Raw genomic sequence first — 15,991 nt, 5'->3', positions numbered from 1 at the left:
GTCTAGGGGTGAGAAATATCGCTTCAAAATGACTTAAGAAATTAATATGTATCTTCTTTGAATAAGAAAAATCAAATTTAATCGATGTACAGAATAATTTATTTTCATCGAAAATTGTTATAATTTTTTTTTCTTAAGTTAACCTAGACATATTTGTGATCCTTATCTGAAAACATAATTTCATTCAATTTGAATATCATAGATATCACTTTGTTTTATAAATACCTCAATCTCTTTGTTCTTTTATTTTTGCAAGTCAAAACTTATTTAACTCGTCTGTACTTTTTGAATTAGATTGAGATATTGTTTTATCAACACTGCTTAAAAGTAAACGAAACAATTCAACGAAACAATTCAATGTTTAAGTTTCATATTGAGATTTGCATATAGTTCCATGAGACATATTGCGAAAAGTAAGAAGGGAAGTGTACAATTTATGAACATTAGAAAGTAGCAAATATATAAGAATTTAGTAAATTGCAATAAACATAACTAACATCAGCCTCCCAAAAACAATATTAGTCCAATTTAATCGCTTCACCAATGAAGTAATAAACTCTCGTTTTGGATCGATTCATTGCTTTAAGCGACGAAGTCAAAGCTTCTAATAACAACTCCGTGCACAGTAAGCAGAGCTAACACTTCAGATAGCCAAACTCTCCTCCTCTATTTACCCAAAACAACGAAATGACAATAGAAGAACCAATTTACGCCAAAGGCTGAGGTAAGGCACATGTTTGAAAATTTTGAAGGCGTCACCGTCACATGTCTAGAAAGATATAAACCGATCGTTGAGCTCAGTTCAGGGGAAATTAAAGAGCTAGCTTATTGCTCCATCAATTGGAGTAATATAAGCTCGATTACTCCCACAGATTTTGGCTTTCCGTTAGAACACATATAGATGAATCCAGAAATAATAGAAATCTGCATGAAAATTTATGCCATGTCAAAACATCTTTCCGTTTAAGTAGAGCCAAAAAAAAAACGACACTCATGCGAATATTTTCTATTTGGCTACACAATAAAGGTGGAATGGTTTCCATCTTTTAACTTTAAGAATATTTGTGTATCAAAATACATACATGCATCAATACGTACGTGTGCCCAGACATACATACATTTGAGTAAAATTGTGAAAGGAATACACACATACACATATATTTCATACGTAAAGACAAAATGTTTATTTTTGTTTAGAGGCTTTGCCATATATTTTATTTAAACGGATAAGAGATAGCAATTTAAAAGAAAGGGATAAGTAAGTGAAATCAACATGGACAGAGACTATGGAACACATTTTAAGAAAAGGCCAACATCATGGTCTTGAAGGAGGATGTCTATGCAGTGAAAGGTTTTATCTCTATTTCTTAAGTCAAAACCACTTGAATTTTCCCCTGAATTTGAGTTAGGAAGCAAATCCAACAATAAAGAAGTAGAAGACTAAAAAGAAGGATCGACATGTTCACTCCAGTTCACTCAAAGAAAAATATACAACAACATACCCAGTGTAGTCCCACTAGTGGGGTCTGGAGAGGGTAGAGTAGCAGTCCTTACCCCTACCTTTAGCAGAGAGGTTGTTTCCGGTAGACCCTCGGCTCAGAAAAGATAAATGGAGCCAAAGAAAAATATCTCCTTCTATTAATATTGAAGATAATAAGACTACCTTCTATTAGAGGGATGTTCTACAATCATTATCAATTGGTTATAGCTCTTTTTGGACCCAAATGAACTAGTTCTGAAGATACAAGTGAAGTATAATTCAAAAGCAAAAATCACGAACAAATCATCTAATTCTGGTGCACTCCAAGTATGAACATAGATTGCCTTCCATGTTTTCTATCGAATCTACAGAGAAAATATAATTACCTACAACAAAGATAAATTTAACTCAATCTGATCTAATTAGCAGCTGACCTTAGCTTAAATTCTTCAAAATTTTGCTCTTAAGCAGAGACGACGCCTCTTGCCATGAAGATAGGGGCAAAAGCCACCAACTCCCCAGAATTCCAACAAGAGTAAACTCCTGATCTTTTAGTTCGACCTTAGCCACAGAGAGAAACAGATAATCTGCAACTTCAACTTTCTTTGCATATAATGACTGCAGGAAAAAGTTTAAGAGGACAGCTACAAGTATCAGTAAGTAGTGCCGAAGCAAGATTTCCGCTAAGGGGATCAAAAAAAGAAAAAGTTAAAAAGGTTGTAGCTAATGGGAATATAACCAATGACCTTACAAAGGTTTTGAACTCCCTTGACCACTAAGCTATGCTTTTGGGTTATGTCGAGGGAATTCAAAACATAATGTATAGAGGTAAAAAACAGATTTTGCCTTATATACACAGTGTAATTTTTCAGCGAAGGGGGTTCGGGTGAACACCCTTCCGTCCCCCTAAATCCACCTCTGTCAGTAAGTCACATTAAAACAATGAGCATATGTTTTCTAATTGAAAGGTGCCACATCCTATTTCACGATGTGCTATAGTATCAACTGCATGAGTGCAATTAATTTGGCTATTTTGACTACTTGAACTTGAATTAAAATGCCAGCAGCATCCATCCTCATACTACACCGAGGAGCTAGATCATGAAACTAACCTTGAACTTATAGATGAATGGTTGTTGGCGAACTGCTTGATGTCGCAACTGAAATATTTCACATCAAGTGTGAGCAAAACATGTCAGATATCTACCTCTTGATTGAGATGATGCTATATGCACGCTAAAATACAAACTCCATTCACAATTTCTATGGAATAGACAGAGAAGATATATAAAAGGAAACATGTTAATTAATCCACCAGAAAATGACGATGAATCCAGCTATTCTGCCCCTGCTCTAGCGCAGATGAGGGACTTGGACAGAATGTATAGAAAGAATGGTCCTTTACCTGTTCGACAAGGACATAAACTGATAAAGGGCTTGGCTTTGTCGTAAGAAGAATAATAGTGACTTTAGCTGCAATAATTATTGGATGACCCCAGTTCATCAACACAGTAATCACAAACAAGAGAGGAACCAACAGCTTCCTTAAAGTCATTAAGAGAGATCGACGACCTTCTTCAGTATCTGAATCACCGAACAAGCCCAAATGATGTTCATCCAATAGACCATCAAGACCTAGAATGTCATTAGAAAAGAGCAAATATTCACATAAAATTAATTAGACCACACTTTCCAAGGCAAGAATAACATGCTGCATTTAGAAAAGAGCGCTGGTACACATATAGAATGTTTAATTCAAATTATCATAACCATAAACTTCTCACCATCAGAAGAATATGCAATGCGAGGAGAAAGCTTAATAGATCCAAGCAAAGCCGATAAACCAAATGCACTCCATAAAGTGTAACTGCGCCCTACAAGTATACCAACAATGAAACAAAGATCTTCAATACAAATCAGGAATCACAAGTGGTCGTAAAGGCTAACTAAAATATAGAACAAAAAGTACCAGCGATATTTTATATCTTTTTGTTGCACAACTTAATAAGAAAAAAGGGGAATTATACTCGATAACTATCCATCGCAACGTACTCAAAGATGCAAAAGATAAAGATAAGCTCATTAAGTTATACCCTCAATTCAAAACCAACTAAACCTTTTATAAATAGGATGGATGCAACTAAAACAACACATTTTAATTAGCGACTAAACATTAGTAAACACTTGATTTACATAATATACCAATTCAACTTTTGCATTTGAAAAAAAAAGGAAATTAACATGTGCAGATAAAGACACAGATCTTCCGCGATAGATGAAGATAAGCATTTCCAGTATTTTCCAGCTGATAAACTAGGAAAGAACCATGACACATACCACTAGTTCTAAGTTGAGTCTGCTTAACTTAATCTTACAATATATTTGGCTAGAACAGAAGGAGAATGGAAAGTAAAAGTGGAAAGGTAGATATCCTACAAGTTAACGTTTCCATTACATTTCAAAGTACCATGGAAAAAACAGTATTCCATTTCTCTTCTATTTTCCTTTATACTATACCAATCTACCTATGCATTGAATACTACATCTTAGGGACGGAAGTGATCCTAAAAGAGAAGTCTTTCTTTAAAGTTATGAAACTGTAAGCTGCTCTCTCCTCTCCTTCTTGGACCAAACAAACGTATTACAACGCCATACAAAAACACCACTTGGGGGCAGCTCCGACTCCCTAATAAGCTTCATAAACAAAAACATCACAACTCTAACAAGGTACACATACAGAGACTATACTCCAAAACTTACCTGAATTTTGCACTTTTCTAAAGTAATGGTGGAATGTCTCAAAATTAGATCCCCCAGCGGACTTTGACACCCGACTGTACACCTGAGGCTTTAGGCATCTCATGAAGGTCTTCAAAGGTGCAAATTTTCCATCAACTGCAACAAATTATGAAGAAAAAGAAACAGGTATCTGAATTTGCTACACCTATAAAAGAGAAAAAAGAATGATTCATCAAACTACAAATAGCAGGATGACAGTGATTTTAATAATACTCCCTCTACCCCATTTTATGTGGTAGAATTTTAGTCTAGAATGACATCTTTTTTTTTTTATTTAGAAACAATTGAACTTTAAACTTTCCATTTAGCTAATGAGATGATTTAGCTGCATAAATGTCTATTGCTTATTTTAAACTACAAGTTTCAACAGATTTTCTTTCTTAACCGCTATATCCGGTCAAACACCTCACATAAATTGGGATGTGGGTCCGATACCAAATACTTAGCTACTGTACTTTCCGTTGGAACTGAATGCAATATTGGTATGTTCCATAAGTTTTACTCCCTCTATCCCAATTTATGCTATATTTTTCTTTTTAGTCTATCACAAAAAAAATGACACATTTTTTTAAATATTTTTAGATTAACTTTAAACTTCTTAATGAGATGATTTATAGCCACATAAATATCTATGACTCGTTTGAGACCGCAAATTTTAAAAGTAATTTTTTTTTTAAAACTTTGTTCAATCAAACACCATTGAATAAATTAGGACAGAGGGAGTAATAATTAATTTTCATGTAAAAGTAGCGCAGGCGTTTAAGAGAATAGGACCTTACATGGGATTGTGGAACGAGAGAGATGGAAGTAAGGAGAGGCCAGAGAAGTCCCAAATGGCTGTAAATATCTTACTGCAGACATTATTGAAAATGAATGTAAAGAGTAATTTATCAGTATTTCAAGTTTGAAGCTTCATAGGCGTCTGCCGACGGTCGGAATTGTCAACTCCGAGAAGAAATTGAACAGAGTAGCTGGATTTGCCAGCCGTAACCAAACGTGTGCACTATTACGACGGAAATCTCGCCGTTTCACCTACAGGAAAGCCACGCAATTGATTAATATTGAATAATGATAAAAATGGCTCTTTATATTTGGGAGTTAGGTTCAAAATGGTCCCTTAAATATATCTTAAATAATTTTGATCCTTTAAATTTTCTAAAATTAAACACTTTTGGTTATTAAACTTTTCGAAATCGTTTTTTTTTTTACATGAATTCACATTTGGAGGTACATTTTTTTCTAGTTTCAGCTATATGTGGTATTTTCTAGAGCCTAATTCAGCTTTTAGGTGTAATTTCTACAATTTTATTTATTTATTTTTATGTCAAATGTAATCTTTTAGTATTATAATTTTTAGATTTAACAGAATTTTTTGTATTTTGGATTAATGTTTTTTCAAAATTTTACATAAAATCTGACCGTCAAAGTTTATTAATTATTTAACAGAGTCTAAAAGTGCTCACTTTTAACAACCTTAGATGATCAAAGTTATAAAAGTATATTTTAGGGATCAATTTGACCCTATCCCAAACATAAGGGATCATTTTGTCATTTTATCAATATAATATGTGTAGGCATGCAAATTTAATTCAAAGGGAAAATTTAGACTATATTTTAAATATACTAGTCCAAATAAATATTATGGGCTAATATAATTAAATTAATTATTTAAGTCCAATAAATATTGACTGGGCTGGCCCATTTAATTGGGCTACAAATGATGAGCCCATATCATTAGGCCCAAGAAGTCATCTTCCTAGAGGCCCAATGCCATGACGTGGCACGCCAAGTCAAACAAAAGAGCCAATATGATCGTGTCATGTGTCAAAATGACAAAGCATGTCCAGTCACACTAAAAGACCAATGAAATCACGCCACGTGTGCAAGTGACATGTTCTGGCCAATCAAATGCGGTCATGTCGCATTTCAATTTGATTGGTCGGAAAGAGTTTGTTCTTATCACAACTCCTTCTTTCCACAACTATAAATAGGGGTTTTCATAACTCAGAAAAGACACCAAAAGTTATAACAAGAAGCAAGAAAGAGCTCGTGGATCAAACGCTGCAAATTCCTCCACAAGTTTCAGGCTTCAAGTTCAAGTTCAAGAAATCAAGTGCAAGTCCAAGAACGAAGAACAAATCAAGGTCAAGTTCAAGCAATCAAGTTCAAGCTCAAGAACAAGATTATCGTTCGAGGCAACAAATACATATTCAAGATCAAGCTCAAAGGCCCTTGAAATTTATTTACTATTGAAAAGAAGAATCAGAGGATTCATAGAGATTGTAACACTCAAATATTCGAAATAAAATACTACGATTGTTGCGATATTTTTCGGTCTTGATTTTATTTTCTCGACGCAAATTATTGTCTACAAATTCTGGCACGCCCAGTGGGACAATCTCTACCTTTCATCTCAACTTTTCAATCACCAAAGTTCAAGAACATTGAAATGGCTTCGAAGAAAATCAACTCCAAATCAACATCCACCAAGGCTGCTAACTCCAGGTTCTATGCTGATGTGAAAGCATCCTCGATGTCACCTTTGGAAGCTTCGGACCAGTTACGAGGAGCAAAGCAAGCTCTTTAGGACAACAAGCACCCCAAGTGTTGTCCGCATCAACCCCTGTTTTCGGATCTTCATCCTCAAAAGGAGCAAGATCTTCCACAAATGCATCTGAAGGAGGAAGCGAAGTTGCTGAAAAGATCAAGAAAACTCTTGCTCTGCTTGACCTCTCTGGCTCCAAGCACTCTGCTGTGAAGGAAGATGATGATGCTTCAAGCGATGGATCCTCCCCACTTACACCACATAGCGTGACCCAGTCAAGGATCAATCTGTGTGAAAATCCATGCTATTCTCCGTCATCGATGACAATCATGCAAGCCATGGTGACAAACACTTCATCTATGGAGGAGCAGTTGGCAAACTTGATGGAAGCAATCACTAGCTTGACCAAATGCATGCAAAATCAAGAGGCTAGAATTGACAAGCTAACAGACAGGGTGGGAATCTTGATGGAAGAAGAATCTACCCATGCACCCGGCAAGCTCCCAGAAGTTCTAGAGAGTGACTCTCCCCCAAGACAAGCAGCATCCACTAAGGCTATCCCTGTCTCATCTGAAGGGATGATTCCAATCGATCAACTGAAGGAGTTCATCGAAGGAACCATTAAGAACAAATATGAAGTTGCTGCCAAATCCTCCCTTACATATGCAAAGTCGTACACTGCAAGGGTCGATATGTTGAAGATGCCTGCTGGCTATCAACCTCCGAAGTTTCAACAGTTTGATGGTAAAGGTAACCCAAAGCAACATATTGCGCACTTCGTTGAGACGTGCAACAATGCTGGGACTTATGGAGATTACCTCATCAAGCAGTTTGTTCGCTCGCTAAAAGGAAATGCTTTTGACTGGTACATGGACCTCGAGGCTGGATCTATCGACAGTTGGGATCAACTAGAGCAAGAGTTCCTCAATTGCTTTTATAGCACAAGACGCACGGTAAGTATGATAGAGCTCACAAATACTCGTTAATGAAAGGGGGAACCAGTTATCGACTTTATCAATCGTTGGAGGAATGCAAGCCTCAACTGCAAAGACAAGCTTAGTGAAGCTTCAGGCATAGAGATGTGCATCCAAGGCATGCATTGGGGATTGCTCTACATCTTGAAAGGTATCAAGCCTAGCACATTTGAAGAACTTGTAACTCGTGCCCATGACATGGAATTGAGCATGGCTTCCGCTGGAAAAGAAAGGCCACCCATCTATGAACCTCGCAAAGTGAATGACAAGCAAGAAGTCAGGAAGTGGGGCAAGTTCGTACCCAAGTCTGAAAGCAAAGAAGCTATGAATGTCAATACATCACTTGTGAAGTTCACGACGAAGGAGAGCAAGAAGCAGAGTATGAAATCCACTTCGTTTCAAGATAAGCTAAGTGGGAAGTTGACTCTAAAAGAAATGCAGGAAAAAGAGTACCCATTCCTGGATTCTCATGTGCCAGCCATTTTCGAAGAACTCCTCGAGTTAAATCTCATTGAGCTTCCGGAGATGAAGCGACCAAATGAAGCTGGGAAAACAAATGACCTGAACTACTGCAAATATCACCGACTTGTAAGCCACCCTCTGGAGAAGTGCTTTGTCTTCAAGGATAAAGTCATGGACTTAGCTCGTGAAAAGAAGATCGTGCTTGAAGATGAGAAATCAAGCGCAAACCAAGTCTCCATCACCTTTGGCTCACTCAGTCCGGATGACTTGTGTGGTTTTAAAGAAAGTAAAGATGAAGAATTACTGGAGAGCGACAAAGCTGAAGTCAATCAACCTGATGGCGATGAAGGTTGTACATTGGTGACTCGTCGTAGGAACCACAAAAAGAGCCCTAAAAAAGAATCAATAGAACAACCAACAAGGAAGATGATGGTAAAAAGACCAACGAAAAAGAATCCAGTTAGGCATTTGAAGAAGGCAAAAGTGGAGATGCACCATCCTCAAAAGCCACGAAATCTAGTGACCTTGGAGGAGTTTTTACCAAGTTGGTTCCGCACGAAGATTTCCCATGAAGGCATTGATGCCTCTTGTTGCCATGCTGACAAAGGGGAAGAAAAGATTGATGACCTACCATTGGCACCACCTTCGGAAAAGCCCATTGAGTCTTTTCCTCAAGAAGTTAATGCTTGTGAGGAAAAGGTCACGTTCACAAATGACTATCTTTTGCTAGGTGACACTCCTCATAACCGCCCATTGTACCTGTGAGCACGTAATTTTTGCCTTACGAAAAACTACTCCAAAATAAATCAAAAAATAAAATAAATTTCTTTTACTGTGTAATTTCTGAATTTTGCGTGGTGTTAAATATTTGTTTATGTCCGTAAAATGTTTGTTTTGTTATAATTAAACAAAATAAAAATAAAAATACATGTTTCATGTATATCTAGGATTTAAGTACGCATTTAATTAAGTTAATTTAAATAAAATCACAAAAATATGTATTAATTCTATTTCAAATGTTTCATTGTTTGATTGATGTTTTGTCTATGTGTTAAAAAATTATTATAGATTGATTAATATATTTTTGAGAAGTTAAAATTATATTATAGTTAATATTATTGTAATTTTGTTTTTTTTTATTTAGGATTTTTATTGATTAAAATCCAGGCCCAAGTGAATTAATTCCCTTCACAAGCCCAATCCCAACAGCCCCATGTCCGGTCCAATTCAAGCAGAATCAAACGACGTCGTTTGGTCACCCCTTATCAAGGGCCGTTGGATTAAATACAACCAACGGCCAAGATCTCATCACCCTAACCCAAGACCCTTACCCGACCCACTGCCCCGGTTCAACCCGTCCCCCTAACTTAAACCAAACGACACCGTTTGGTTAAGTGTGTAGATCTCAACCCTCCATTCTACCTGATCCAACGGATAACATCAGTCCACCCCACCCCTATATAAATCCCAAACCCTTACCCCGGCCCCTAACTAAACACCCCCCCATCCTCTCCTGTTCATCGTCTTCCCAAACCCCCAATCCTAACCCTAGCCGCCCTAGGATTCCTTTGCCTGAAACCCGGCGGCATCAACGCCGCCGGTCACCACCTTAACACCCTATGACCCCCTGAACACCCTCTATCCGAATATGTTACCAGCTTGGTTCGAATCTCCCTGGAGGTTCTCGAATCTTCATTTGAAGATTCGAGCCAAGTTCAGATCTAGACCTAACAGTCCCAAATCGACACCACAGCTTCCCCTAGTCACCCTGAATATGGATCTATCGTTTGTTTGGTTCGAATCAGTGCGGAACTTCTCGAATCTTCTTTTGAAGATTCGGACCAAACAAGAACAGACTCAGATCCGTTTCAAACTAACACCAATTACCCTCCTGGCCTCCCTCGTGCCTAGAATATCTTTGGTTCTTCTCGAATCTGACCAGAAATGGTTAAATCCCAAATCGAGTTTTTAAGAACCCTAAAAAATACCAAACTTCCGGATTCGGTTCAGATTATGATGAAGATTGAGGTTTAATCGACCTTAGTCGAAGTATTTTCAGTGGAAAATACTTCGACTAAGGTCAGTTTGATTTCAAACAAAAAATCCGAAATCCAAGTTGAGTTCGAGTCAGAATAAAATTAAAGTTCAGAGGTATTTTTATATTTATTTTTGTGTATTCTACGTGTATTGTTGTCCGTATTAATAGCTTGTTAATTTTTCATAGTTGTTTTGATCAATTCTGTCATTTCTGTCTATTTAATCCGAATGTGAATTGTTTCTGTTGGTTGTGTTTATTTACAATGTGTGTAATCGACTCGATTAAGTTCGTCGATTAGTTATATTACGAATTTTTCATTTTCTGAAAATGTTGACTGAAACAGTCTGATTCTATTGTTTGGACTAATTATTGACAAATGTTGTAAATAGTCAATTGATTAGTATTCGTCAATTAAATCATGTTTGTTTATGAATTAGTGAATTCAAATGTATGCTGTATTGTTGTTTTCTAAACGGGACATTGTCAGTATATTGACAATGCTCCTGTATTTGTTTGCTTTTAATTCAGTTTTGAATTCCAGTTGAAAGAATCCTGCATGTTCTGTATAATGTTAAGTTTGTTTTTATTCAATTGATAATTCCCTGTTTTAATTCAGTTTTTGTCAGTCAGCTATTAGAGATGTAATACTGTTTCAAAATCATAGGATTGGTTATAGCTGTAAATCAGGAGATAATTAAGTTTGTACAGATTTTAGAAACTGTTTTGCTATAGGTTCTGATTTTTCAGTAATAACATCAAGATTTCAGGGGCACTTCTGGGAATGAAACAGTAAAAAACAGGGTGTTAGTACTAGTATATTATAATGTAAGGTTAGTGGCTATTAGTTAATGATACTAATGGGGAACAAGGGATAATGGGCTGCTGAAAATCAGGGAAAAGGTTTTACATAATGGGATTTTCTGTTTTTTTTTTAAAAAGAAGAAGGGGGTCCAAGAAGCACTCAAATTGCCTAGGACCAGCCCTGTATAAATACAGGAGCTGGACAGACAGTGAGGAAGAGAATTTTGAGTGAGAAAGAGAGAATTTTAAGAGAGAAAAAACAGAATTCTGAAGAAAAAAAAACAGAATTTTCAGAAGAGAATTTCTAAGGGCAGAAATTTTCAGAGGGAAGATTTTAATAAAGAAAAAGAAAGGCAGAGAGAATTTTTAAGAGAGAATCTTTAAGAGATTTTGAGGGCTGAGATTTTAAGGAAAGGAAACAGAAAATAGAACACTCACATATACACTCACACACAGATACAGCAGCAGAAACAGAAAATCAGAAACAAACTGAATTTGTAACTGAAGAAAGGCTGAAATCTGAAATATTGTTCTTGTGTTGAATATGTTCAATTTTGTGTGATTCCACTGTTCAGTTAAAATCTGAAGTGTCTTTCAAAGTATCTTACTGTGCATCTGGGCTCTTCGAATCCTATTCTTGATCAGATTTACTGTGTTATCAGTATATTCTACTGAATTTGTTACTGCTGTAACTGCTGAAACTTACTTCTTCTACCTCCATTTTCAGGTATATGTCTTTTAAATTTTAAGTTGGAAAGAGATTCAACATGACTTGTCGATAAAGCTTGAACTGAAAGTCTATTTTTATTTGTCCAAGTTCATCAATTTAAATTTCATTTTTGTTTCCTGTTAGTTAATTAGTAGTAAATTCAATTTGATAGCTATGGGCTATTTGTCTTACTTTAAAAGTTTGTATAAAGGTTTGTAATAATATTAGTTCATTATCTCATTAGTTTAATAAATTGTCAAGACAGGGAGTAAGGCATAAAAATGGACCATTGATTGCATCCCTTAATACTATTAACTAAATGCAAAGATAAAGAAGTTACATTAGTAGAATATCTTGTAATGAGTATGATTTTGTTTAGATTGGTATAAGTTATTATATGGTATGATGACATGTATAATCATATGAGTAAAGTAAGTTGGTATAGCTCGTCATGATGACAGAACGTTATGAATGCTTACGCCAAATAGTCGGGTTGCATGTAATGTAACTTTGTTAAATTAACTTGCATAATAATTCCCTTTCTACAAATTCGATGCTTATCTACTTTCATAAAACAAAGTGACCAAGTAATTAGGCCTATTAGATTAAAAGCAAGTGTATGAGAATGAAAAGAGATGTACAAGCATAGATGGCCACATTTTACATCATTGATAATTAGAAATAGAATTTGCATTAAGTAAACAATGAAAATTCTCGGAAAATATTTCCTTCCCCTTATGAATCATTTATTTTCAGTTTCATATGCCATTTATTCTTTGGCATGTATATATATATATATATATATATATGTCATATGTTTTTTTTTTTGAAAGATAGTATTAATCATATTTTTATTATGTCCTTTGAATTTGAACAGTTGGAATAAATTATTTATATTCGGAAAATATAATCAACGGTCAACATTTAATATTGTAAATTCTTTGAAACCTTAAATGGGAATTTATCATGATTTTCACATAAAAATGTATGGATATAATGAATAATTTGCGGGAAAATCCTTAATATCATTGCAAATATTTTTGCGCAATTAGGGATACGTTCGCGCACCTTGATTATATTTTTTAAAAAAGCAAAAAAATTCGGATTATGCGTACGCGCAATTTCGAGCGAATATTTAATAAAAGGATTTTTCTAAAGGCGTTAAATCAATTTCATAAAAAACCCGAGATGTACGGTTCACTATTCAAGAAAAATAAATATTCTTGATTCAAAACAATCTCGGAGAAATGATTGCTTAATATATTATAAAAAATTATTGTGTACACGTACGCGTGACACAATTCCGCATTTTTTAATTTATAACACGAATATACGTACGCGTAATTCGATTCAAAGAAGGTTTCTCAATCGTAATAAGTATAAGCAGTAGTAAAATCAGATAACATCAATATTTAATAAAATCAAGTTGATTAAGCCAATAATAAAAACAGTTAAGCGACCGTTGCTAGAACCACGGAATTCGGAAATGCCTAACACCTTCTTCCGGATTAACAGAATTCCTTACTCAGGATTTCTGGTTCGCAGAAAAATAAACAGAGTCATATTCTCCTCGATTCAGGGATTATAATTGGTGACTTGGGACGCCTCAAAATTCCCAGGTGGCGACTCTGAAACAAATAAACAAATCCCGTTTCGACTGTCCTTTAATTGGAGAAAACTCCCCATGCGCCCCGCGGGCGCGGGAAAGAGGAGGTGCGACAGCTCTGGCGACTCTGCTGGGGATAAAAGTGTTATAACCCAGAACCATTGGTTCAGGGTTTAAAGAATTCGAGCTTAAAATATCTGTTTTATTGGCTTTACTTACTATATAATTTTCAACTGTTTATATGCTAATATGCTAAATGTTTTTTTTTACCGCTTTAATATTATTTGAATTGTGAATATATACAACTGCTACGAAACCCCCTTCTTTCTGAGTCTTCTGAATTTATGGTGTACACGTGCGCGTGACCCACCTTTCTGTTAAAGTCATACCAAATAAGACGGAGTTGGGACAAGTAACTAGGCCGGGCAGACTTTCGTGCTCCCGGTACGTTACCCCCACTTCGGCTCAAACTGTCCGTTTGGGTAAGCCAGGTTTAGAACAATCAACCTAAGGTTTTACACTTAGAATAACTCAGCCATGTACCGGATCCCTAGTAGGAACGAATATTTGCATCATATGCATTTGCCCTTGGAGACTCAACACAGGGGTTGGGTCTGTCTAGGACAGGTGAACCCAAAATTAAAAGACCATCATGATGCATCCTACTTGCTACTTGTGCATTCATTTGCCTCGAACATGCTTGTTGACCAGCTTAAATAAAATCATGGTAAGAAGCAAGGAATAAAATGGGTTGTTTTAAAATTTTCGAAAAAAAAATAGTTTTAAATTTTGAAATAAAAATATTTTTAAAAAAAAATTTCGAAAATAATTTTTAGTATAAATTTTCCCAAAATAAATTTTGACTTTATTAAAATTAAATTTCAGATACAAAATGAGCACCACACAAAGCCCCTCATCCACAAGTACGGAGGAATTTCTATGTCAGCTTCAAATGTGGTGGTATGATTTGGGCGAAGACGGTCAAAAATGGGTCGTCAAGCATTTGGGAAATCTCACGGACATTATGAAAGTTGAGCCTCGGGATGATCTGATTACGGCATTAGTAACTTTCTGGGACCCTGTTCACAATGTTTTCCGTTTCTCTGACTTCGAGCTTACTCCTACATTAGAGGAGGTAGCTGGCTATGTTGGTTTTGACGGAAGTTTAAGAAATCAAAGCTTGATATTCACAAAGGCTCCTTCAATACATCGATTCTTCGGTCTTCTGAACATCAGCAGTCAAATCAGGAAAAGCAATGTCATCAATGGATGTTGTTCCTTCAACTTTTTGTATTCCAGATTTGGAAAGTCAGATGGGTTCGAAATTCATGAGAAAGGCCTTACTAATAAGCAAAACAAAGACACTTGGCAGATACACCGACGATTTGCTTTCATGGTGGCTTTTCTAGGAGTCATGGTCTTCCCAAATAAAGAGCGAACAATTGATATTCGCACCGCAAAAATTGTGCAAATCCTCACCACTAAAGAAAATCACACCCTTGTCCCCATCATTCTGTCAGATATTTATCGGGCTTTGACTTTATGCAAATCAGGGGCGAAGGTTTTCGAAGGATGCAAAATTTTGTTGCAAATGTGGGTGATTGAACATCTCCAACAACAACCCAAGATCATACAGTATGGGTCGAACAGAGCTAATTGCATCGAGAGCTATGAGGAAAGAACAAAAAATTACCAAGCTCCAGAAGGGATAGAAGCATGGGTATCTCATCTAAAGGCTTTAACGGCAAATCAAATTGAATGGACTCTGGGATGGCTCCCGATGAGAGAAGTAATACATATGTCAACCTCAAATAGTTATCTACTACTATTGGGATTGAGAAGCATTCAGCCATATGCACCACTAAGAGTCCTAAGGCAACTAGGGAGATATCAAATAGTTCCTGATGAGGAAGATTTGAGTATGCAAGTAATCGAATTACACCCAGAAGCCACTATTCCCGAAGCTCTACTTCAGCAGATGTGGAATGGGTGCCGATACTTGAAAAGTGATACTCAAGTCCTAGACGCTACCAAGGGTGAGATAAATCCTGGATATGCAAGGTGGTTCGAAAAGCGGTCCCGCGTGGATGATGTACCGGAACCTGAGCTAAAAAGGCCAACAAAAAGACCCCATGTTCAAAATTTCAATGATAAAATCCAAGAGCGGTTAATCTGGGGAGAAAAAGAAAAAGGGTACAAAGCCACTATCCATGCCCTAAAAGAAAATCTAAGAAGCCTCAGTTTGGAGAAAGATTTGCAAGAACAAGAAGCCAAAGGCGAGAAAAAGAGTCTAGCTTGTGAGAATGAAAATCTTCATGCTCGATTCCAAAAAATGAAAAGAGTCTCTGAAACGCCAAAGAGAAGCTGGAAAGATCAAAAAACCATCGCCAATCTCTTCGAAAAAATGCAAGATTATGATTCCATTCTTGCAGAAAACGAAAGGGCATTGAGCAAAGCAAAAGAAAGGATCCAACAATTAAACGAAGAAGCCAGATCTAACAAGGAACGCCAAGATAGGCAATCCGAAAAAGACAAGGCTCAATTCAAGATAGAAAAAGACTATTGGATGCAATCAGA

The 15,991-nt window shown here is 36.2% G+C and overlaps 1 protein-coding gene across 4 annotated transcripts; it reads right to left on the bottom strand.

The window, feature by feature from the left end:
• Window positions 1-340: 340 nt before the first annotated feature.
• LOC104219646 (uncharacterized) lies at window positions 341-5,339 on the bottom strand. 4 transcript variants are annotated; one of them, XM_009770349.2, is made up of 7 exons: window positions 5,059-5,339; window positions 4,241-4,375; window positions 3,265-3,354; window positions 2,886-3,115; window positions 2,593-2,640; window positions 1,915-2,098; window positions 341-924 (listed from the first exon to the last, which is right to left on the bottom strand). In XM_009770349.2, the coding sequence occupies exons 1-6, from the start codon at window positions 5,138-5,140 to the stop codon at window positions 1,916-1,918; spliced, it is 768 nt and encodes a 255-aa protein (XP_009768651.1). In that variant the 5' UTR covers window positions 5,141-5,339; the 3' UTR covers window positions 341-924; window position 1,915. The 4 variants fall into 4 exon arrangements, with proteins under 4 accessions (XP_009768651.1, XP_009768653.1, XP_070012781.1 ...); XM_009770351.2 differs by having other exon boundaries at window positions 4,241-4,424; window positions 5,059-5,336; XM_070156680.1 differs by having other exon boundaries at window positions 5,054-5,138.
• Window positions 5,340-15,991: the final 10,652 nt, after the last annotated feature.

Source organism: Nicotiana sylvestris, chromosome 9 (genome assembly GCF_000393655.2).
Source record: "Nicotiana sylvestris chromosome 9, ASM39365v2, whole genome shotgun sequence".
Classification (NCBI taxonomy): Eukaryota; Viridiplantae; Streptophyta; class Magnoliopsida; order Solanales; family Solanaceae; genus Nicotiana; species Nicotiana sylvestris.
Note: the sequence above shows the minus strand (reverse complement) of the source record. Positions and strands in the feature narration are given on the sequence as shown.